The following is a 26,818-nucleotide window of genomic DNA, read 5'->3' on the forward strand; positions in this document are numbered from 1 at the left end:
ATCTCAGCACTCCAGCTGTTGTGGAATTACAAGTCTCATGAGGCATTGCTAGTCTTTGACAGCCGCAGGCATGACTTTAAGTGACCGAAGCATGATGCGGTTTGTAGTACTTTTTAACAAAGCTGTAGTGAGTGCTTTTCAGAGTCCTTGATAAGTTTTGTAGATAAGGGATCTTTTCATAACTTGAAGCACTATACTGACTTGCTTGTGTTAGATTGCCTATACTGATGCAACTGTTAAAGCGGAACGAGACCCACCAATTTAACAATCTCCCAAAATAGTTACTTTTAAGGCATGCCTCATGTAATCACTGTCAGGGTTGCCAGCTCTCAACCAAACATTCAAGCCTTCAAATGGCTGGTTTCATTACTGATCACATGTGTAGCACCATGGCGACTGCAATCCAAATTGAGGCTAGAATGGCACCTTACCTGGCTGTAAAGGATAGGTGGGTGTAGTTCCATTTTAAAGTGCAAACCCAAAATGTATGTTTAAGTATGTTTTTCCATCATTTCTCACTGTATACAGTTTTTTAAGCAAATATGTTTTGTGAATTTATTACAAAGTTTCTTAAGCTGGAGATCGTGCCAACACCAGCACTTCCTGCTGCAGGCTGGCAAGACTGCCTCACAGCAGCTGTGTTGTCAGCCCTGTGCATTCCTTCAGTTGGGCATTGGGCAGACTATCTGATTTGTTAGGCAGACTTGACCTGAAGCGGGACGCACAGAAGGGTGAAAATTCTTCTTGTAGTTGAAAGGCAGTGGCTTAGTGTTGTCAGCCTGCAACAGGAAATGCTGGTACTGGCAGGATCTCCAAGTAAAAAACTTAGCAACAGATTCACAATAATATAATTTGTTTAAGAATATAGTGATGCCAAACATACAAAAATAAAGATGATTACATAGACATGATGTAATGCTTTATAGTAATCATCTGCTTCCAATTAGAGCAGATTACTAACCATATATGCAGCCGAAAAAACACAAAATGATAAAATGCTGCATGGTCTTCTATAAATACACACCGGCCACTGTTCTTTATTTATAAGAGCTAAAATAACCTTTAAACGTCAAAGATTTCTCACAACTTTCAATTTCAAACCTGTATCCCATTATTACATGCAAAAATATTCTTCTTTCAGTCATGGCACCCTTTAAAAGTATGCAAATTCTCAAGGCACCACAGTCTAAAATGTAAAAACCATAAATGTAAAAAATGACATGTGGTCCCTCCAAAATCCATACCAAACCCTTATATGAGATACGGGCCTGGTATTGATTTTAAGGGAAAAAACACACAAAAAATTGGGATTCCCTCTATCATATTAGAGTCCCCTTAAAGGAGAACTATGGGGTAAGTGTTTTTCCCCATAGTTCTCCTCAGGGAAATGTTACAGTTCTCTTTTCACATCAGAACCCCTTTCCCCCTTCAGAGTTCCCCTCTTTCAAATCAGAGGCATGACTTTGTGTGAAAATCCTAAGGCACCCTGAGGAAGCCAGAAGGCACCCTGGTTGAGAAAGGCTGGTCTAGACCCCAACTCAAGCCAAGACATTTTTTTTTGTTTAGGAGGCAGTAGTGAACAGTTAGAAGGTCTGTCAGCTTTTGATTGGTCTCCATATCCTTGCTGGGGAGATTTTCCCTGACTTCCTGTATCAGAGATGACTGGAGTTGGCCCTTAATGTCACATTATGCCCTCACAGTTGGTGAGTAGTTTTTCTTCTCCTATCGTTTTCCATTATAGCAACAGTTGGAGTATAGAAATGTGTAGCTGCAGCAGGCCTTGTAAAAAGATGCCTTTAGTTTGGCACCTGTGAGAAGCAAATTTAAAGCTCTGATCACATACAGTATACTGCAGCTGAAACAATTTCTCTACACCATCCAGCTGTCGTGCAATGGTTTCATGCCATAGCATCTGGGACACATTTACTTTTACAGTTAAAAACGCTAAGGGTATCCCGGTTGCTGAAATTTATTGGTACTATCAATTACACCTTTCTCCATTGAAAAGAATGTGGACACACAATAAAACAGTATAGCATTTTTCCAAAGTGTGAACCATTGGTTGATTCTATTTTATAAAATCAGTGCAAAGAGCAATGGTAATGTGCAAAGTACAGTAAACCCTTAGCAATGAATCTTACGTCAGCTCATTGCAGTCACAAACGTAAAAGGGTTGGACCAGCCAAAACTGATATTTCAGATTCTGGCAGATGCTAGAGAATTACACCACCTGACAATTTATTGAATCTTCTGGTGACTCCATCAGTGTGCTGGAGTTCCTGGGTCTGCACCACTACTATGGCCATTATGAGGGGTTTCCATTCTCCCTGTTGGATTTCATATATGAACTAACAAGGACAATGCAGCAGATGGTACTGAAACATGCAAAAGTGAGCAGGGTCACCCAAGTGGACAGGAACAGAGCCAGGAATTAAGGACTGGACATCTCAATGCTGGATTGTCCAAGACATACAAGAAGCCAAGAACTAAATCTGTCTGCCATGCTCCACCTGTAACTAAAATGTTGCTTTTGAATGATGTGACCCTTTGAGTGATTTTCTGTTTGGCTGCTGTAATTAATGCATTTTGCACAACATTATTGCTCTTTGCACTATCCTAATAAATAAGCTTGTGGAAGTACAATAACTGGGAAAATGTCATGAAATATTCAGCTTTTAAAATCCAAACAAAAAGCTTTACAAAAAAGGTAGATAGTATGAAGAAGCTCCACAAAAATAATAAAATTCATCAGTAGTGGCTCCCTTTTCCATTCTTGACTTAATGCTAGAGCAGGACTAATCCTAATGATGCTTACCAACACCAGTCAGAATTGTATATGAAGATATAATGGTCCTTATGGGGAAACACATTCCTTCTGTTGGAATAGGTATTTGAAAGGCTTTATTTGATTTATAAATATTAGGCGGTCATTTAGTAGCTAGTAGCTATCCCCAATGTATTGGGAATTTCCATGGGGCAATGTACCTTGATTGCACAGTGTAATTGTAGAGTGTCAATGCACCTAGTGCAGTCCAAAATAGCCGACACTCAACCCCTAGTTTGCTGTATTAAGAAATAAGAAAGACCAAGATGTTTCATTTTCCACCTTTGGGAATACATTCATCAAAAAACGAGTGACACTTCTACTTTTACACCTCTGCTTCTCACACTTTCATGACAATCTGTTACCTTTAGGCCCCTTTCAGACAGGTGGCTCGGTCAGGTCCACTTGTCAGTTTTTCAGGCGGATCTAATCAGGAGCCCAATGTTAGTCTATGGGCAGCCGGATCTAAACTGACTTGCATCTGTTTACATCAGATTACCTCCGACTCCGTTCGGGGCCAGAAAACCAAGCAGAACAAAGTTCTGTTTTTGTAGACCTGAGCATGACGGATTGGAGGTAATCTGATGGAAATGGACACATGTTCGTTTACATCCGACTCCTCTTAGACCGGGGTGGGAAACTCCGGCCCTCCAGCTGTGCTTTAACTACAAATACCAACATGCTCTGGGAGTCATGCCTGTAACTGTCAGTCTTGCAATGCCACACGGGACTTGTGCACGGGTTGCCTGCTAAGCGGAACTGACAGGCGCCCATGTGCAAGGTGCCTTAACATTCTCCTTCCTCTTAGAAAATATAATGACAGTTGGTGTTGATCATGAGAGTGAGCAATACATCCCTACTAGCAGGCGCATTAAGGCATCTATTTTTGAACAAGGAATATCTGCATCCCATCCAGATCATCGTGCCTAAAAACATATGCTTGTATTCACTGTATACAGAGGTATAGGTTCACTATTAGGGCAAAAGCTTATTTCTGTCCTACAGTGACAACGCTCATTTTCTGCATTCCCCGTCTGCTCATCTCCATAACATAGGAGGATGTTCAGAGCTCACTGAATTTCTGGCAAGATCAACAGGTTTTGCTGTTGGAACATGGTAACTATGGCAATACAGAAACATTTTTTTCAGCCACTTCCTTCCCGTATCTAAACATAGGTATTTATAACAGGTATTTATAACAAACTACTGAACATTCTCCCATGTTGCATGTGTGGTTAGTAACATACCTTATGCAGTCTGCTACGTTCAGGACAGCAACATTTTTCAATGAAGAAATTGCTTTCAGGCTGACATCTGTAATTTTCTGGCAATCGGCCAAATAAATGTGGTTCAAACTAGGGCAAGATCTGCTGATTGCTTTGATGCTAGCATCAGTGATTCGATTATTACCTGAAATGAAACAAGAATGATACAAGGTAAATGGTCAGTCCACCAAATTCGATGCAGATAGGTTTTTTTTCATCTCTCAAAGACTATTGGTGAGATCAGGTCCAGGGTCATTATGAGGGGCTTCCACAATTCCTTTTGAATTCATTTTTTTATGTGATAGAGAATACAAAATAAGGTCCCGGAACACACAAAGGTGAGCAGAAACACAAAAAAATATTGACAGGAGCAGAATCGGGAACTATGGCATGGGGATCTAACTGTTGAGGTAGAAGCTGGAGGCATGACTTATTCAGTAAGGCTCAACTATTACTAACATATTACTTTTTGTGTGGACTGAACATGTAATGAAAAGGAAGAGGAACAGGTGATTGGAACAGGTTTTTCAATGTAGTATCTGACCTTCAATTCTGATTTTCACAAGCTTCTTTCCATGTGCAAGGATTTTGAAGGCAGCATCAGAGAGATGGGGGGAGCCCAGCAGAGACACAGAGGCAATGTTATGGCACGTCTCCAACAAAGTCTATAACAGGCCAAGCAAGAAAGTAAATACAACACAGCTTCATTTACTAGCTTTTATCTATGCAGACATTTATCTAAATAGGGGTTTCACCACCCTGCTATATGATTGAATGACCAGTACACGCCATGCACTTTCCATCTAAACAATTATTTTTATTTCTAAGTACCACTTGTATTTTTTAGCCATTTGTATAGTCTGGTAAAGTTTATTTTCACAAAGCACAGATGCGACTTCATTGTGCCGTCCCTGTCAGATGTAACTGTACCCAGAAGACAGCTTTGTGTTTTATTCCAGAGTAAGGAAAATAAACAACTCAGCCTGATTACAGTTATTTACTAAAAGCGTAAGTGGTGCGTGCAATCTCTCTGATTAAAACAGAAATGATCTACTACTAGAGTATTGTCTACTTCGAATGAGCTAAGAAGGTTTTTCTTCTGCCTTTTCATTACGTTACAGGGCTAGCACAGAAAGCACACGTTTAGGCTAGGTTCACACCTGGGCGATCCGTGACCGCACGGCAATCGTGCATGGTACTGCGTGGTCCAGAGGACTGCAGAGTTGCCCACCACCGACGCTCGTGCTGGCAGTGCCATCATTTTCTTAATGGCACCCCAGTCGCACTTGGCGGATTGCGCGGGTTCCTGCCGCGATTCCGCCCGAACAAAATAACATGACAACAGCCACGTGTCGCATGTTGCAAAAAAAGGTACATGTACCTTTTTTTCTGCGATTGCCGTGGGGATGTACCCCATTGAAATCAATGGGGCCGCGCGGCAATCACTGTGTGCAATTGTGAACAACCGCACGTTCCCGGATCGCTCAGGTCTGCACCGGCCCTTAGGAAAGGATGCTTTTTAGTACATATTTTTTTAAATACAGTATATGAAACGCTCATGCTACATTATTATTATCAACATCCCTGATAATTGCGCAGCTATTCACGGAAATACATAAAAATAGGATCAAATCACAAAGCTTTAGCACCAGACTAGGCCTCTCTATTTTTAGCCATGTGACAGTAATTTTCACATTTCATTGAAAATAACTGTCACTTTAAAAAAAAAAAAACTTTTTAGTTGTATTAGCTTTGTGAATTGAGCCTAATGACTTGCAATGTCATGTAATGGGATCCATCGTACATAAGGACTGATTTGAGACATATTATCCAATGAGCCTCATAAAAGAGAATGATGACCAGCAATACTTATCTGCAATGGGTTGTGTTCTTTTCCCAGCCTTATTGAAAAGGCTTGTATATTCACTTTGTTTTTTACTGTTATTCATTTCATGGACACATTTGTCATTGCTGGTTTTAATATTCCAAGCCACTAACCCAGAACAAGTATACAGATAAGGACCACTGACTTTACTCTGCCTTTTCTGATCTGCATTATTATTCCAGCTTAGTGGCTCAAAAAGTGTTACATTTAAAAATATTATTTAGGCAACTATCATGTTCAGAAGGAGGCCAACAATGGCAGTCTCCATAGGAAGGATTTACTTTAAAGAGGAACTCTGGGGGGAAATGATCTTAACCCTTGCAGTGGGGCTACCTCTGTTTTCATCTAGGAGCACAAATAATAAAGTTATACTCACCTGAACCTCACAGCTGGCTGGCTCCTAGATCAGCCTCTGCAGCCTGTCTCCTCCTTCACTCCAGCAATGGAATGTCGCTCTGTGTCCTCACGTCCTATACACTGTATAGGATGTGATAACTCACAGGACCTTAGGCTGCTGGAGTGGAGGTGGAGAGGGGCTTTCAGAACCAGTCTAACAGCCAGCTGGCTGCAAGGTTCGGGTGAGTATAACTTTATTTTTGCTCCTAGATGAAAACTAGCACTTAACCCTTGCAGTGCGGGGGTAGCCCCACTGCAAGGGTTAAGATCATTTTTTCCACAGAGTTCTTCTTTAAATATCCAGAGACACCAAAACAGTTGATAAACTGTACATGTCATACAATATGGCTGGAACCGTTCCTATCATTGACTTGAGTCTCTTATGACATTTGCATACAGATGAGGTTCATACATCATCTCCTGGTTCCTAGCTAGTTTTCCCTTCTAGAACACTTTGATCACTACTGGAGCTTGCTGTTACTAATTGCATGTAAAATCCTTGCTTGTTACTTTTTGTCCTACAAGATATAAATACTAAGAGCAATAATGGTCCCCCCAGAAAGTACAAGAGAGTGAATTCTCCATGTACTGCACAGAGTGCCCAGAGGACACAAGTTAAGACCAGTGAACATAGTGCTGGATAAAGCATTGCAAACATACCTTGCATAAATCAACATACTTGGCCTGATGTACTAAAGCCCCTGAGACTTGATAAATTGTGTAGATATTCACTTCAGTGATCCATTCATGTGAAAAGCTCATTCCTGTTTACTTTGAATGCCCAATCGTGCAGATGAAATAAGTTGACAGGAATTTGCTTTTCACATGATTCGATGATTGAAGTGAATAGTTAAGCAATTTATTACATGAAGGCTCTCACAACCTTTAGTAAATCAGCCTTACCGTGTTGTTTAATGAATTGCTTATTTTTATTCTAGACATTTCTGGAAGAAAAAGAGCCCCGTTATATATGGGGCTCCATTTCTACTTTCTATTAAGTACATGTGTACCTTGTAGTACAGGAGCAGAATTGTGTGTTTTTGACCCTGTAGAATTTTAGATGGAAGCGCCTGAAAAACACAAGTATTTTTCAGGCACTCCCATTGAAGTCTATGAGGCCAAAATGCACGATTCTGCCCCAAAAGAAGCTCATGCACTTTTTAGAGCTTTCTACAACTGGAAACAAGCAACACAATACTCAGGTGTGAGTAGGGGCCATTGAAAATAATGGTTTCTCTTGTTACGTATAGAGAAAAAAGCTACTAAATGCCTTAGTGTGAATGGGGCTTTACTCTGGGCTAAGAATGTATAATATGATTAAAGGAGAACTAAGTGACACTAAACTCAGGACTTAAATCTTAAAAATGGATTCAAGTACCTTAAAGGAGAACTATGAGGTGAGTGCTTTTCACTCACCTCATAGTTCTAGCCGACCTGTGACAATGAGACTGTCACAGGTCGGCTCAGTAGATCGGGAGGTGAGCGAACACATACCGGCGTTCGCTCACTTCTCGATCCTGTCACGGCTCTCTGCCGTGACAGGGGAGGGGCTGGATTCCCCCCTCCCCGCTCCACCAGCGCTAACTGGCGGAACGGATGGGGGAGGGGGTGGGTACAGCTGGCTCTGCCTCTAGATAGGCAGAGCCAGCTGTCAGTCACGCAGCTGGGCGGATCCCGCCATAATTGTCAGGATCTGCTACAGCTGCGGCGCCTCAGTATACCGCGAGCAACAGCTCGCGGTATACTGAGCTTAGGGTGACGGGAGGACGCTAGTTTGTGTCCTCCCGTTACCCTAAGGAGAACTATGGGGAAAAGCCTTAACCCCATAGTTCTCCTTTAATAAGTGTCTTGCAGTATTACAAAGACCTACAGACTGAGGACCTTATCTGTCCTGCAGAAGCTTTTATTGGGCTCTGCTTATGCAATTTTAATAGGCCATCAACAGGGTGGTATTAATACAATCAGAATAGAAGCAGATTGGATTCTTCAATAAATTGCAGTATTTAGAAGACCGTAATAACAAAGCTAAAACCTTGCTTTCAGTTAAAGCATGTTTGACATTATCAGGTCAGTTGCTAGGAAGCCGAAGCATGCAGACAATACTGCATTTTGGCAATGGCAGTGGAAGCCTTGGACATAACCACTGTGTACAGCTTCTATAGATGTAGTAGAAGTTATGCAATAAATAATTCCAGATTTTCTTCCCCCAGCAAAACGGGAGATGAATGCAGTCTTTTGAAACTCAGAACAATTCTACTGTGCACTTAGACCCTCTCCTAATAGATGTGCAAGCTCTGCATAAAATATATTGCCTCACATAAGGGAGTCTTCCAGAAAACATACAATAATTTATCTCTCTGGCCTGGTCTGTTCTCTTTATACCATTTGTGTTCATGCAGCTTGTAAAGATTAGTCACCTAACGAGAATTAAATTGTTTGCAGAACTCAGTGTCTATTCTAAACCAAAAGAATGTACACCAATTAGCCATAACATTATGACCACCAAAGTTTACCAGCAGAACATTGCCTGAAGCATCACCAGGTTGCCTTCTTCCCATAGTGCATCCTCGTGCCATCTCTTCCCCAGGTAAGTGGCACACGTGATTCATCAGACCAGGCCACCTTCTTCAATGCTCCATGGTCCAGTATTGATGCTCACGTGCCCATTGTAGGCACTTTTGGTGGTGGACACAGGTCAGCATTGGCACCCTGACCGGTCTGCTGCTACGCAACTCCATACACAACACACTGCGACGCAGTGTGTGCTCAGACACCTTTCTATTGGAACCAAGATCAACTTTTTCAGCAATGCAAGCCAGCCTTTGCTTCCCACATGCATCAATGAGCCTTGGTCGCCCATGACCCTGTTGTTGGTTCACCGGTTTTAATCCCTTGGACCACTGGTAGGTCCTGACCACTGCAGACTGGGAAAATACCACAAGAGCTACAGTTTTGGAGTTTCTTTGACCCAGTTATCTAGCCATCACAATGTTCCCCCTGTCAAAGTTGCTGAAATCCTTACACTTGCCCATTTTTTCTGCTTCTAACACATCAACGTCAGGAACAAAATGTTCACTTACTGCCTAATTAATCCCACCCACTTCCAGGTACCATTGTAACAAGATAATCAATGTTATTCACTTCACCTCTCTGTGATCATAATGTTATGTATATTTTATTTTTAAGGGTTTTTATTTATTTAATGCATTTTTCCCCCCTACTAATTAAAGTGATACTAAACTCAGCAGTTAAATCCTTAAAATGCATTTAAGTACCTTAACTATTAACAAAAATTTAGTTTTTTTGTACATCGTTTAGCTGTGGATCCTCAAATCATCTCTGAATTGGTGCTGACACTGTCCTTCCTTCTGGAGGGGGGCTACTTTTGTTCCCCATGGTCTCTGTGTGTGTTGTAAAGTAGCCACCATGCCAAGCTCGCTCCAGTGATAGATTACAATCTCATGTTTAGTTTACTAATTTGTATTGAAGTTATAGTCTATCACACAAGTGAGCTTGGAGTTGTGGCTACTTTACAACACACACAGGGACTATGAGGAACATAGGTAGCCACCCTCCAGAAGTAAGGACAGTGTCAGCACCAAGTCAGAGATGATTTGAGGGTCTACAGCCGAGTCATTCACAAATAAGATGCATTTTTGTTAATAGTTAAGGTACTGGAATTAATTTAATTTCACTTTAATATTGGTAAGAGGCAGAGTCACTGACTTTAGGTTTCCACACGGTTCCTATGCAGCCTTCTGCAGAGAAGGCTTGTATCAGAATGTCTCGGCTAAAGATTAGTAGGTTTATAGTCTGTTGCTGATTTTCCTCCCAGCAGTTATCTAATAGCGTGAGAAGGATAATCAAGATATAGGCGTTCTGAACAACCTGGGGCACCCATAGCTGTCAGATTTGGCCATCACTGTGAATAGATAAATCAGTTAAGATGAACCTGCTCCATGCTGATAAGAACACTCAGGTAGCCTGAGCTGAAGGAGTATAGGCAGCGTTAAACTGGTTATAGTTCACATTCTGATATTTACCTGTTCACCGTTATTCTGCAAATTCTTCCTATGTCTAATATTAAATGACTAAAATCATAAACAAACAAATAAATATAGCTATATGTATAGCGAATAGTAAATAGTTTTCTATTAATTAATATTCTTAAAGAATAAAGCCAATAATAGACAGTGGACCTGATGTACTAAAGGAAATGCACAGGACCAATGAGAAACTGCTGTGAAGATAACTAGCACACTGAGCACATGGACCTTCTTGTACCCAGCAAATGCCATCAGTTAGGGGATCTGAAGAGTACACTTTTTTTTTAGTGCCTATGCTGCAGTCTCGTTTTGCACTGGGCATGGAACATTAATATGACTGTTTATGTTCCTTATACATAGATTCTGTAAAAAAAAAAAAAAAACTGCAATGTAACAAGGCGCAGATCTTTTGCTGTACAGTAGATTGGGCAAACATTTTTATATTCCTTCCTCTGTTTAATCTGCCTGATCCAGGCTTAGTTTGGAATAATAACTTCTAACTGGAGCCTATTAACATAGTACTCTGTACACTCACAAAAAGAAATGGACAGTTCTCTTCAGTGGAATATACTGCCTTATCTGAAGGAATTTAGGTGGCCTTAGGATCCTGTTCCTGAGTAATGTAAAGAGCAAACTGAGGAGCAGATCTGGTCAGTAGCTGCAGTTTTCTAGAGGCTTACCTGGACCATGTTGAGGAAGTGTGAGCTGAGTTTTCAAACAAAATCTATACCCCTAGCGTTACTTATGGACATTAGTTGTGGCTCATAACTACAGAATAAAGCCATGAGTGTGGGTAATACAAATAATTGCTGGTTTTGCTCTTCACAACAGAATGAGGTCTGGGAGTGCTTCAGACTCAAAAGGTGCCATTAAAAAGATCTGCTTTGTTATATGGATGACCCGGGAGCTGCACCAGCATATGCAATTGCTAGGAGGTCCTGTGGCATCTTCAGAATACACTGGTGGTATTATATCTCCAAGATGGCCAGCATAACCCTTGGATTTATCGTGGAGAAACCACTAAGTTAGAAAATGATTTTATGGCTGGACAAAGGGAATAACAATTAACAATATGTTCCAAAAACTAGTGATGTGTACTAACCAGAAAACCAGATTTAAAGGAGAACTATGAGGTGTGTGATTTCACTCATCTTCATAGTTAGAGCCGACCTGTGACAAAGAAGCTGTCACAGATTGACTCTATTGATCGGGATGTGAGCAGAAACATGCACTGATCCACTCACTTCCCGATCGTCTCCCTGCAGTGAGCAGTGACTGTCAGTCACCGCTCCCCGCAGGGATTTCCCCCCCCTCCCCGAGCTGAGTGGAGGAACGAATGGGGGAGGGAGCGGGCACAGCTCTAGATAGGCAGAGCCAGCTGTCACTCACGCAGCTGGGTGAATCTCGACAGTATTGTTGGGATCCGTCCCACCTGAGGCGCTCTCAGTATATCACGGGCAACAGCCCGCTATATATTGAGCTTTGTGTCATGGGAGGAGGTTAGTATATGTCCTCCCGTGACTCTAAAGAGAACTATGGGGAAAGCCACTCTCTTTTAAGCTTTCAGGCTAGTTCACATCCCTGTTTTAGTCTCTATTACTAAATAAATGCACGTATTATAAACTAGTACCAGTCTAGAAATCTACTTGCATTACGGTTTCTAACATCATATGTGCATGTAGAGTAACTAGAGAACTGTATAAGCTGGTGCTTTCTAAAATATGGGCAGAATTTGATCATGCTAATCAAAGCTTGTTGGAATAATTCTTACTTTCTTATTTCATTTTTTAATATATTCAAATCATTAGCAACTGAATGTTGCATCTTATATTTACCCGACTAATGCATCTGCTTTTCACTGATACAAAATATGCCTTAATAATGTATCCATGCAACATAAATCTACACACATACAAAACATACTGAAGCACTTCTGCCAGTAGTAATGTCTATGCTGATAAGCACCGTGGAACATATTTTATCCAGATGCAAACACTCTGTATTGGATTAACACAGGTCCACTAGATTATTCCATGACCCAGACCTTGGTCCCATCATAAATATAGTGAACATCTAAAGAAAACCGGAATAACAGCTCTCATCATTCTTTCTGTGTGTCTGGAAGAGAGTCAACATTCATAGCTTTCCAGACAGTGTTCATATGTGTACAATCTCCTGATTGATAGAAAGCCAATGACATCACTGCTCCACTGTCCCTAATCATTATATATAACTATACGTTCAACACACATATTGTCTGCTTTCTAAATATCTGCCCTCCATTATATTTGTGTCAGCAAACAGTGTGCATATTAAGCTTAACACATCTTAAAGGGTATCTATAATCAAAAACAAAAAATAAATATGTATTTCTATACTGAATTTCCATAAGTTATATCGCACGCCTAATAACCATAAAGATCTAGAAGTTTGTAAACTTTTTTTTTTTAAAGATACTTTTTATTGAGTCTTTTCAGTGTCATAGACACAATAACGAAACAACCATCATACATACAGCAACCGGGTCAACATAACCCAGGCAATTATGCAATACATACTGTACATACATTTCACTGATCATAAGGTTACAAGGTTACACAGTTACTCGGTTACATAATCCAATATATGGGAGTTACCCTCCAACACAGGGAGTATACAACGTGGGGAATTGAACATAGCCACATGCAATCAATATGGTATGAAATACTTCCAGGAGTTCAAAAGTCCAAAGTTTGTAAACTTACTTATTGAAGATGCCCATAGGATTTGCTTTCTCAATACAGTGACACAATTTCACTCAGCCCCGTGAATATGCATTTCTTTGTGTTATAACTCTTAGAGCCTGCCTTCTGAACTACTAATTAACGTCTGAACAATGTAACATTGTCATTGCTTGCAGGCAGCAATGCATTATGGACTATGTAGTCTTGAGAAATCGAGATTGCATCATATCAAGCAGAAGGGAAGGCGATGCAAAGCACGGGGGGAATCGAGAAAGTTGATGAAAGTGATGGACAAAGGGAAGGCAGCACCCACTACATAAAAAGGATTTTTTTCAGGTAAGCTTTGATTACATTATACAAAATGTATTCCTATTACAATGCTGATGTTATAACAGGATAGTATATTCTAGGATCTTAAAACTCCTGTATGTACATCATACAATTAACTTTCTTAAAATGTCTAAAGTTTGGATAAAGCCCAGAAAGCTTTATATTTTTCCCAATTTGGTTTTAAAAGAGGTTTTATACAAAGTTTGTATAAAGCAGTTAGAATTTATTTTCACTGTATAGAACTATCCTAAAATGACTGACTGAGCAAATAACTGCAGTTTAAAATGTCACTTTCCAATCTAAATAGTGTTATTATTAGATTACATTTGATATTGATACCTATATGATTTTCATTAAGCATAACATGGGTGTTTTTGCAGCCTTGACTTACTATGAGGCAGCTGTCTGTGAGAGTAAACATGTCATTGATTCTCAGGTGCTGAAGAGATCCACATCCAGCAACTATGTGTCTGAACCCATCAATGGAAATCTAAAGAAAAATAAACAAATATAGACATTTATGTTATTAAATTATAAGACACTGTCAATAGAAATTAGTTGTAGACTTAAAGGAGAACTATGGGGTCAGTGTTTTTCCCCATAGTTCTCCTAAGGGTAACGGGAGGACACAAACTAGCGTCCTCCCGTTACCCTAAGGAGAACTATGGGGAAAAAGACTGACCCCATAGTTCTCCTTTAAGGAGAACTATGGGGAAAAAGACTGACCCCATAGTTCTCCTTTAAGGAGAACTATGGGGAAAAAGACTGACCCCATAGTTCTCCTTTAAGGAGAACTATGGGGAAAAAGACTGACCCCATAGTTCTCCTTTAAGGAGAACTATGGGGAAAAAGACTGACCCCATAGTTCTCCTTTAAGGAGAACTATGGGGAAAAGGCCTAACCCCCATAGTTCTCCTTAAAGGAGAACTATGAGGTGAGTGAAAAGCACTCACCTCATAGTTCTCCTTTAAGGAGAACTATGGGGGTTAGGCCTTTTCCCCATAGTTCTCCTTAGGGTAACGGGAGGACACAAACTAGCGTCCCTCCGTCACCCTAGGCTCACTATACAGCTAGAGCTCGCGGTATACTGAGACGCCGCAGCTGAAGCGGATCCCGACAATTATGTCTGGATCCACCCAGCTGCGTGACTGACAGCTGGCTCTGCCTATCTAGAGGCAGAGCCAGCTGTACCCGCCCCGTCCCCGTCCGTTCCGCCAGTCAGCACTGTCACAGGTCGGCTAGAAGTATGAGGTGAGTGAAAAGCACTCACCTCATAGTTCTCCTTTAAAGAAGAACTCAAGGAATTGTAAAAATTAACCCTTGCAGTGGGGCTACCCCCACACTGCAAGGGTTAAGTGCTAGTTTTTCCCTAGAGACTGGACTGGAGAAGATATACTCACCTGATCCTCTGTCCTGTAGCAGTCAATGCTCACCTCTCTTCCTCTACTCCGTCTGTGGTATGTCTTTCAGCATCCTCACGTCTTGTTCACTTTCATTAGACATGAAGACGTCAGGGGTCCCTTAGACCACCACAGCTCGGGGGAGAAGAGGCTGCAGGGACCAGTCTAGCAGCCAGGTGGAATGTAGGATTGGGTGAGTATACCTTCTTTACTTTAGTCCCTAGACCAAAACGAGCAGTTAACCCTTACACAGCTGGTGTAGCCCCACTGCAAGGGTTAGTTTTTACAATTCCTGGAGTTCTTTTACAATTCCTGGTGTTCTTTAACACACATCTCTAAGGGTTACGCTTCACATGAGATATGTAATCACTTAGTAGAATCATATTTAGGGCCCATTTACTTCTTTGTGCTGAAAGGTAATGTGCACTGCATTGGGTCAGCCCACTGAAATGAATGGGCAGCCAACGTATAAATATGCCCTACAAGAACACTGTCATTATCCATGCCATCCGGTGAGTGAATCTCTTAAGGGGAACACAATGGTGTTCTTTTACAATGGGCAGTGGAAGATTCACAGATCAACCTTCAAGGATGGCAGGATAGTGTTTCTTGTGGGAGTGAAAGAATAGCAGCACTAGGTGTTTTCGGACTGTCTTTGAAATACATAGACTTTTATTTGTTACTCAAGGTTGATTGCACATGGACTTCTGAGTTATATCATTTTGACCATTGGAAATTTCTATTTAGTGTTTCCAATACTACAGACTTTTCAGTAATTTATTGTGGCACACATTTTATTACTGGTGAAGTATATGCACCGATCAGCCATAACATGACCACCTGCCTAATATTGAGTAGGTCCACCCAAAACAGCCCTGACCTGTCAAGCCATGAACCCCACTAGACCTCTGAAGATATGCTATGGCATATGGCACCAAGCTGTCAGGTCCTTTAAGTCCTGTAAGTTGCAAGGTGGGGCCTCCATGGATTGGACTTGTTTTTCCAGCAAATCCCACAGATGCTCGATTGGATTGAGATCTGGAGAATTTGGAGGCCAAGTCAACACCTCAAACTCGTTGTTGTATTCCCCAAACATTCTTGAACCATTTTTTTGCAGTGTGGCAGGGCGCATTATCCTTCTGAAAGAGGCCACTGCCATCAGGGAATACCATTTTCATGAAGGTGTTTACTTGGCCAGCAAGAATGTTTAGGTAGGTGGTACGTGTCAAAGTAACATCCACATAAATGGCAGGACCCAAGGTTTCCTTGCAGAACAGTGGCTCTGCTGGCTTGCCTTCTTCCAATAGTGCATTCTGGTGCCATCTCTTCCCCAGCTAAGGGACACATGCACCCGGTCATCCACATGATGTAAAAGAAAACGTGATTCTTCAGACCAGGCCACCTTTTTCCATTGCTCTGTGGTCCAGTTCTGATGCTCACGTGCCCATTGTAGGTGCTTTTGGCGGTGGACATGTGTTAGCATGAGTACCCTGACTATGCAGCCCCATACGCAACAAACTGCAATGAACTGTGTGTTCAGACACCTTTCTATCGCAACCAGCATGAACTTTTTTAGCAATTTGAGCAACAGTAGCACAGTGGCGATAATTGTAATTGGTTGATGGGTGTATAGACACTATATTAGAAGGGGGCATATATCCTAGATTCTTAAAGTAAGCACTATATTTTCATATATTACAATAGGGTAAAGCACTGCACATTTTAAAGAATAAAAGGCCATAGACTTGGTGATTGGGCATGTGGGTACAATCCAAAAGGAACAGATTAACCATTTTTCTCTCCTCACAGCTCCCTTTATGAAAACTGGAAAATGTAAAAACAAGCTGGATGGGTATTAATAATAACGAATAATGTTCGTTGGCAATCTCTCTACATTCTTTTCACCAATTCAGCACTTGGGAACAGAGCAATATGAGTCAGGACATCAGTCCACAGCTGTGGCAGTCAAGCAGCTTTTCTGTCACATCATATCCATCATGACTTCTGTCACATTACGTAACTTCCGAGTATAAAACATGGTCATATTTTATGTTACCCCTTGTAATGAGAAATGTTCTCCAGCAATATGTGGGAAGAAGTTTCAATAAGGTGGTCAACAGAGTGGAAATTCCTCTATCGTTGGGTCTGGAAAAATCATAGTATTCCTACACTGAACTAACACACACATAGTTGGCCATATGCAGGATCCATTTGTTAGAAAGTTATTCATAACAGATCCTTGTTCTTATGCTGTCTAATAAACCACAAAAAGCATCATAGTAAAATTAACTGGAAACAAGTACAGTTAGATTTGAAGTATTGCTCAATTTCCCTAACATATTTAAACCGGATTTATTTCAATAAAAATGACACCATGCTAAATGTGTAAGTGATGTTAGATTTGTCACTTTTCCGACTTTGTGTGATGTTTTGGTGGTTTATTGCTTAGCTGAGTTACTTTTACATTTTAGATTGAAATTAAATATTCAGATTTAGTGTCCATTCACATCAGCCACGGTGCTACATTGCACAGCAGCTGATCCTGGCCCATGGCACTGTTAGACCCGCCTCCATCCTTCCACCTATCACGCAACATAACAGCTGATCACTGCTCCCAGCTGTCAAGTTTAAATGTCCCAGTTTTTCCCGAGACTCTCCGAGACGCACCACTGACGTAGGCTTGACAAAGAGGCTGCGCCTCGAAACGCGTAGCCAGCGGATGAGATCTCACCCAGTTTTTGTTCCCACCTTGCCTTATCCTACTGTGACTTATCGCCACAAGAGCTGCAACACACCACCACCTTCTTTGTTTAACAGCCGTTGGGCATCATCACTCTGGCTTATTTTCCCCGCCGCCACGGCTCAGCCTGGCCAGCTGAGTCCGTGTATTCGGCTGATTTTGTTTTCGTCAAGACCCAGTTTTTTACAACTCCAGCTCCTAACTACTCCACCTCCCCAAGTCCATTCATCCAACACATGGATGCAAGATGAGTTCCCTTTGATGGTTCCAGACCTTCACCGCTGACATCTAACGGTGAGTTTACATCACCCTCACAGTAGTAGCGCTCCTTTCATCTGTATATTTTTTTAATTTAGCCACAGGGCTCCTCTCCCTGTCTCTAGGAGCTTTTGCACACTGTTGATCAAATTCTGTGGCCAGTTTTACATTGTTCTTACCCAGCATTAGTGCGCTTACTGTTTCTGTGTATTTTTTCTTTGATCCTGGCCCATGGCACTGTTGAATTTTTTTTTTAGAACTTTATTGAGAACTTTACTTCATTACATTCTATGGGCACAGCATGGTGTCAGGCGGTTGTACCACATCACACACTGCTGCGCTGAAAACAATTCCCTTATACAGTACTTTTTTACATGCACACCGTCACAATGCGGTGTTGTGAACTGTGCCCAATGCGTGACAAGGCAACTAAAAAAAAACACCGACCATCGCAGCCCCAATGCATCTGGCGGGAAAGGGCCCTGATAAGTAAATATTGACTGAATGATATTTAGTTTGCTACAGTACTGTTTATCATAAACAATTGTCATGGTTGCTTTCACCTTTTTTTTTGTATCCTTTTGTTAAATCTTTGTACTACTCATCTCCTGCACCCTTTTTGCATCCACTTCCTGTCTACACACATGCACTCTAGAGGTGACTACATGATATTTCGCAGAGTGGGTTTCCTGATGGTGACAACAGTGGACCATACCAATGTAATTAAACTGTGTTAAAACTGCAACTGGTAGTCTGTATCAGAAGCCCATGGATGACAACTCAGAAGCACAAGTAAGAGACAGGAACGGAATGTTTTCCTCCTATAACAAGAAGTTCCTGAAGAAGAACTTTTATGGCAAATATCATTTGAATGGAAATTGCAGATTTCAACCTATTAAAATGACTTTTTAAATTACAATAATATCTTAAAGCTTAGTTGAGATTTTAGTTACTGGGTTAACATCTATTTCAATTAGGAATAAACATTAGTGAAAAGTGAAAGACACCAAAGAGAAAGAAAATGGCAAAGGTAAAGGGAAAAAGAAAAGACCAGATGGCAACACAAAACAGCCTCATCTACTTTTTACCATGCATGGTATACTAAAACATTAAGGGGTTCAATTATAAAAGTTTCGCCCAGCTATTCATATAGCATTAATGCCCACTGACGAGTATACAAACTTCCAATTTTAGTGCCATGCGAACAGCTTCTGCCCAGTGATACGCTAGGTGGAACTTTTATAAAAGAACACTTAACACCCCTAATCTCAACCTGGGTACCCAGTGCTGCCCCAGTTTTATAGGACTATAGCGATGCCCCTGTTAAATACAAACATTGTGTATCTTTATTTTTACTGAGGCCTGAAAAGCTCTAAGTATTCTCATTAGAAGCACAAAACAGAGCAAAACTAATTATTCAACAGGTTAGCAAACTAGAAAAAAAATGGTGTTTGTAAGCTGTCACATTTCTAGAACAGTATACAAAATCAGTAAACTAGGACAACATTGAAGAGCTACAACAAAGCCCATTGGGCTATACAGAGGTAATGACATAGGAGTGCTATACAAATAATTAATAAATACATCATAAATGAACAGATATAACCACTGTTATGGTACCATACTAATCTTGACATTTTTCCCCTACATTTTAATTGCACAGCTTTATAAATATGGTCCCTTTCCTCATACACACACCGAGTGGACCTTAGGCTTCCACCAAGGATTCATGGTTGGTATTCCAGCTATGATGATAATAACAAGATGAAACATTTAGAGAAGTGCATAAAGATTTTTTTAACCAGTCATATCATGGTTTACATCTAACATATGATGTATTGGGAATGGTACCAAGTCATGTTTGCAGACTTTACTTACTTACTTTTCACCAAGCTTCAGTCTTTTTTAATACATGCTGATTTTCACCATTTAACCTTAGGTTAAGTCTGTGCAACTGCAGCATTTACATGTTGTGTATGTATGTATGTACAGTATGTGGCTGCACAATTTGTTGTCTATAAGGCAGCTCCCAACACCCCCTGAAGTAATTTTCTCAAGAAACAAAGTAATTAGACATGCAATGTATTTTGTACAGTAAAGCTTGTCTTTAAAGCTGTAGACTTTTGGGCAAAGAACATCAGTTTATTAATGTACCTCTAATGAAGTGTATATTATGTTTTGCTGGCTGCTGGTTAGTGTAATAATCATCCTCACAACACTGGTCTGCCGATGCTGCTCCTAGTATAATTTTTCCAGAATGCTGTTCTGTGAATGGAGGAGGGGGTAGGATCACACTTGTCAATTCACAGAATGATTTGCATTCTGTGAAAATAATCCTAGGACTTTTGTGAATAGACGAGGGGACAAGGAGGGGAGGGCTAATGGCATGATACTTCACAGTCACGTCCTCTCCAGTGGCGGATCCAGGGGGGGGGGCAACGGGGCAATTGCCCCCCCTGAGATTAGTGCCGCTGCTGTTACTGTCCCGAGTGACGAGTCCCCATCCTTGCGTCTGCTGCGGCTGCCACCCGCAGTGTGTGTTGTGTGACACAACTACATACAGCTTTCCCTCTGTGTCACAGACTTTACTGCGGTTCATTGTAAAAAAAACATTGTACAATTATCTGCAGTAAAGTCCGTGGCACGGAGGGACAGCTGTATGTACCGGCTTGTGCGTGTGCGGGGATCTTCTGAATGAAACAGGTCATTGGCAGCTGCAGCTGCCTGTCATTGGCAATGACTGATAGCCTGGCGGAGGCGGAGCCGATACCCGTCTCTGCAGGCACCCTCTCCTGTGACCCCTCCCCTCCACTGGTCGCCAAGGACGCAGATGAAGAGGTGCTGCAGCCTGCATATGTTAGGTGAGGTTGGGGGAGTCTGTGGGTAATGACTGGCTTGGGGGGAAAGGAGGGATTGGGGGACTAGCTGGGCTGGCAGTATTCAGCATTGCTGTATAATGATTATAATCGAGGACACCCTTAAGAAGCGAGCGTAAGGGGGCGTACTGGCCGTTTTCTGGCAGTGCCCCTCCCGAGAATAGACTCTGGATGCGCCCCTGGTCCTCTCCTGCTTGCAGCTCCGGAAGATCAGTGCTGTGGTAAGCATCTGGCATCACTGATGGAATATTACACTAACCAGCATAACATACCCTTCATTACAGGTACATTATAAGGCTGGTGCTATATTCCAATTTATTTATTTTTATACTAGACTTCTGCTTTAAGTAATTCTAATGTACGTATATGTACTATAAATGTAGTATTTATTTTTCAAAATAAAACATAAAAAGTATTTTTAAATAGGTAAGAGTTATAAATCATTATAGCGCTTCACATGAAAGTAAGAATCTTAAACCTGTAACTAATGCAATTTAACAAACCACTACACAGCCTACAATGTAAAAGAGCGCAGACAACTGGAAACTTTTGTAAGCGAGAGATATGGAATGAGAGGAACAGTAATACAATAGAAAAAGGGGAGCTGTCATTTTAAGTGTACCTGTTTCCATTAAAAGCACAATGAAATGAAGGAAAGGTAGCTCACCATTCATTACCTTTTGAAAGCATTATATTAGTACGGCAATCTGCAGTAGTCACCTCTGGTAATTTCAGGCAGCAACCAACTGTGCAGTGGGCTGTTGTGCAGTGAGCGGCACACATACCTAATCCCATGAGCGTTCCATCATCATCATCATCATCATCATCCTGAGATCAACAGGAGATGAGATCACAAGCCTGGATGGTATTGGAATTACCCGACACTTGAAGCAGTCTCCTTTTTTTCTGCTCTCTGTTGGTTTTTATTGGGGTCTATGTCCCCATTGGAGAGATTTCCCTTCATCTCCTGAAAGGAAGTGATGGGAAATCTTTCCAGTGTGAATTAGAAGTGCCCTATCGCACTACTAACCAATATCCCTTTTTGTCTGCTCTTTGTTGGATTTTATTGCTGTCTGTGTCCCCATTGGAAAGATTTCCCTTCATCTCCTGAAAGGAAGTGATGGGAAATCTCTCCAATGTGAATTAGAATTGTCCTATCACACTGCTGATCAATATCCCAGTTAAGTTACTTCAGTGGGTGCTGAAATGATCAACGGATGGGGCCGTGTGGAGCAATGTAAGAAATAAGGTCACCCGCACACCAAGGTTCACCTTATCAATCTGTCCTTTACTGACGTATGATAAACATGGTATCACATTGAAATGCAATGTTTCGGTAACACATGTGGTTCCTTCATCAGGCAAACAGTAACTGATAACATCTCTCCACATGTAGACACAAATAACCGTTTTTTTCTTTTCTTTTAAGAGTGGGGAAAGATTGGAGTCTGTGTAAGGTTTGTATTATGTGTGTTTCTGTCCTGGTGTCCCCCCATTCTCCTTTTATTCTTGGGCTGGTGTTACAGGGATAAATGTGAGGGTAATTCTATCCAGTGAAGTCACAGACGGCAAATGAATGTATAAGCATTACACACTAACTCATTACACAAAAACTCTCATAGCTAGGATGGTGGCAGCTGCACATACATTTGGCAAACATGTTCTGCAAGACTCTATAAAACGTTACTTGTCCTGGAATAACTTTCCCTATATTTATACAAGAATAATTTATCTGAGGTTCTCCACTGTGCCGGGCTTGTATCACTCTTGTATCACCTTCCCTCCTACTCTACATCTCCTTTGCCCTGTCACTCTACACCCACTCTATCACTGTGCGCAGTAGCATTTATGGAATGGCTTATTGCACTGCTTATGGATCTCTTTATGGAAACTGGTAAGATAACGCTGGCTAGAATAATGCATAACAGTCTGAAAATCTTTTTTATTATAATTTGCACCTATGTCAGATCTCGTAGTGTCTATGCTGAAACACTTATGAAACCACAGCAAGAGGGAAAACCAGCACGCCTTGTAGAGTTTTAGCTCTTTTATAGCTCTTCCATATGACCATTTATACTCTTTATTACCTTTTTTTCTCATGTTTAGACAGAGGTTCTGTATTGCATAGAATGTGACATTAGTGATATTCAGTGAATGGCCTATGACTCTACATGAAGTGCTGGTCTTCCCTCTTGTCTTGTTATGTCACAAATGGAGCCACAGCAGGTCACGGTTAGAACTTTTGTGTGAGATGGGCTTCTTACTTTTGAAAGCAGAGCACACTGTTCTACTCAATTAAATTCAGTCTTAATCTAAATGTCAGCCTAATGTGCCCCGTTTTGCCTATAAGGAAAAAATGATGCCCAAGGTTAAAATATATAATATGTAAGATATTGAATGATACAAGCAAAGCTTACTTTGTACCTTTGTGCATAATGGCACACAATAATATTTAGTATATGGACACAAATAATATTTCTTGCTAAAAACCCTTATCTGTAGTCTAGTCACTGTAATCTAACTGCCATAATGTAATACACATGGTCATAGCTGGAGTACACAACTCAAAATAAGTTCATTTTAATTTTGCTTTCTTCTCATGATCATAAAAAAAGTACACATATTTTTTTATTTTGGCCAGGTAAATATGAGATCTTCATATTTGATGGACCTTCTTTTCATATGCTTAGATATTATCTTCCTACAAAATGACAGTGGCTTACAGATCAATAGCTCAGGCTGCAATTTACACAGAGAACTGATGGATTCATTGTAGTGACTCACCCTTTATGGGGCAGCTCAGTCTAACTTTTCAATAAGACAAATCCTGCCTAAGAAACATGCACTAGCCACCCTAATACCCCAAAAACCCGCACTGGACCCTATCAACCTCAATAATTTAAGACCTATCTCCTTACTCCCATTCACCTCTAAACTACTAGAATGCCTTATCTACAACCACCTGAGTCGCCACCTCGCTAATAACAACCTTTTAGCCCCGTTTCAGTCCGGCTTTCGCCCCAAACACTCCACTGAAACCGCCCTCCTAAAACTCACCAATGACTTACTAACTGCTAAAAACAACGTCCACTACTCCTTACTCTTGCTATTAGACCTTTCTGCTGCTTTTGACACTGTTGACCACCCACTGCTCCTCAAAAAACTCCACTCGCTTGGCCTACAAGACCCTACTCTCTCATGGTTCTCCTCCTACCTATCTATGCGCTCCTTTAGTGTCACCTACAAATCTAACTCCTCCCCTCCTCTTCCTCTTTCTGTAGGGGTCCCCCAAGGCTCTGTCCTTGGATCCTTCCTCTTCTCCATCTACACCTCTACACCTCCTCCCTTGGTCAGTTAATAACCTCACATGGCTTCCACTACCATCTCTATGCCGATGACACTCAAATCTATCTTTCCACCCCACAACTCCCCCCCTCAGTGTCCTTGCGTGTCACTAATCTACTAACTGACATATCAGTCTGGATGTCACAACACTTCTTAAAACTCAACCTTTCAAAAACTGAGCTCTTGATATTTCCTGCTGCCCGTGCACCTTCCCCAACTTTTCCCTTGAGATTGTTAACACAACTATCCAGCCCTCCCCCATACCAAGGTGCTAGGTGTCATCCTTGATTAGGACCTCACCTTTCTTCCCCACATCCAATCACTATCCAAATCCTGCCACCTTCACCTTCGCAACATCTCCAAAATACACCCCTTCCTCACCAATGACACTGCTAAATTACTCATCCACTCACTTGTTATCTCTCGTCTTGACTATTGCAACTCTCTCCTCATTGGCCTACCTCTACACAGGCTATCCCCCCTTCAGTCTATCATGAATGCAGCTGCTAGACTCATCCACCTAACCAACTGCTCAGTGTCTGCAACCCCCCTCTGTCAATCCCTACACTGGCTTCCACTTGCCCAAAGGATAAAATTCAAAATATTAACAGTCACTTATAAAGCCATCCACAACTCTGCCCCTGTCTATATCTCAAACCTGGTCTCAAAATATCACCCTAACCGTCTACCTCCGCTCATCCCAAGACCTCCTACTTTCCAGCTCCCTTGTCAACTCCTCCCATACTCACCTCCAGGACTTCTCTATAGTCTCTCCCATCCTCTGGAACTCTTTACCCCAACCTGTCCGTCTATTTCCCACCGTGACTGCCTTTAGGCGATTGTTAAGACTCATCTCTTCTGGGAAGCCTATCCCACCTCAACCTAACCACTGTAACATCATGTTTTCAAACAATTTCATCCCCACAAAGCTACCTCCTCATGTATCACTTCTCCCTCCCTTTTAGATTGTAAGCCCTCAGGGGCAGGGCCCTCCTTACCATCTTATCTTGAATTGTATTGTGATTGTAATGTGTTCCTTATATTGTAAAGCGCTGCACAAACTGTTGGCGCTATATAAATCCTGTATAATAATAATATATATACATACATATATACGCTGTATATATACACTATATTGCCAAAAGTATTGGGACACCCCTCCAAATCATTGGATTCGGGTGTTCCAATCACCTCCATGGCCACAGGTGTATAAAATCAAGCACCTAGGCATGCAGACTGCTTCTACAAACATTTGTGAAAGAATGGGTCGCTCTCAGTCCAAGTGTGGGAACAACAGCAACTCAGCCACGAAGTTGTAGGCCACGTAAAATTACAGAGTGGGGTCAGCGCATGCTGAAGCGCACAGTGCGCAGAAGTTGCCAACTGTCTGCAGAGTCAATAGCTACTGAACTACAAACTTCATGTGGCCTTCAGATTGGCACAACAACAGTGCATAGAGAGCTTCGGATGCAGTGGTGTAAAGCACACCGCCACTGGACTCTAGAGAAGTAGAGACGTGTTCTCTGGAGTGACCACCGTTCTGTTTGCACCTTACTGTAAAGCTGATGACGAATTGATGAGTGCGTTTGTCATCTCTTTTGCTCTGGAGTGACCAATCACGCTTCTCTGTCTGGCAATCCGATGGATGTGCCTGGGTTTGGCGGTTGCCAGGAGAACGGTACTTGCCTGACTGCATTGTGCCAAGTGTAAAGTTTGGTGGAGGGGCGAATATGGTGTGGGGTTGTTTGTTGGGTTGGGGGTTGGGCTTGGCCCCTTAGTTCCAGTGAAGGGAACTCTTAAGGCATCAGCATACCAAGATATTTTGGACAATTTCGTGCTCCCAACTTTGTGGGAACAGTTTGGGGATGGCCCCTTCCTGTTCCAATATGACTGTGCACCAGTGCACAAAGCAAGGTCCATAAAGACATGGATGAGCGAGTTTGGGGTGGAGGAACTTGACTGGCCTGCTTCAACCCGATAGAACACCTTTGGGATGAATTAGAGCGGAGACTGCTAGCCAGGCCTTCTCGTCTAACATCAGTACCTGGCCTCACAAATGCGCTTCTGGAAGAATGATCAAACATTCTCATAGACACACTCCTAAACCTTGTGGACGCCTTCCCAGAAGAGTTCAAGCTGTTATAGCTGCAAAGGGTGGGCCAACTCAATATTGAACCCTACGGACTAAGACTGGCATGCCATTAAAGTTCATGTGCGTGTAAAGGCAGGTGTCCCAATACTTTTGGCACTATAGTGTATACATATATATGTATATATATATATACACACACATATATTATGAGGCACTGGGTGGCAAGGTTGTGGATGGTATATATGTGTCACCTAGGTCTCTCACACTGTTCCTACACATGGGCTCCAGGATTTATGTGTGTTATGGGGAAAACAAACGTTTAGTTTTTCATGATCCTAATGATTTCTGCTCTGGGTCCTGGAGCATGGAGTAGAGGTTTAGATGGTATAAAGCCTCCATCCCACATTACCCGATTGCCAGATCTCATTAATCGGTCTCAGCTGTACGCAAGCCTTTTGTGTGTGAGTCGACTGATGGTTAGGACTCTCTCTTTCTCTCACACTTTCACTGCTGTTGGAGCCTGCTGATGGGTGAGAGGCTGACTGCTGACAGAACACTAATAATGTACAAGAGCTGTATGTTTGTTTCGGGAGCCTATTGGGGGCACCCAGTCAGTCAGGACATATGTTTAGTGAAAG

At 41.7% G+C, this 26,818-nt stretch overlaps 1 protein-coding gene across 1 annotated transcript in view; it reads right to left on the reverse strand.

Moving 5' to 3' along the window:
• Positions 1–26,818, reverse strand: part of FBXL13 (F-box and leucine rich repeat protein 13) — a 118,328-nt gene that overhangs the window by 18,653 nt on the left and 72,857 nt on the right. Inside the window, exons 13-15 of the mRNA XM_018560423.1 lie at positions 13,861–13,959; positions 4,634–4,754; positions 4,072–4,234 (exon numbers count right to left, since the gene is read on the reverse strand). Of these exons, the coding sequence (XP_018415925.1) occupies positions 4,072–4,234; positions 4,634–4,754; positions 13,861–13,959 (383 nt within the window). The remainder of the gene's footprint in view (positions 1–4,071; positions 4,235–4,633; positions 4,755–13,860; positions 13,960–26,818) is intronic.

Source organism: Nanorana parkeri, unplaced genomic scaffold (assembly GCF_000935625.1).
Source record: "Nanorana parkeri isolate BGI_ZX_2015 unplaced genomic scaffold, ASM93562v1 scaffold454, whole genome shotgun sequence".
Classification (NCBI taxonomy): Eukaryota; Metazoa; Chordata; class Amphibia; order Anura; family Dicroglossidae; genus Nanorana; species Nanorana parkeri.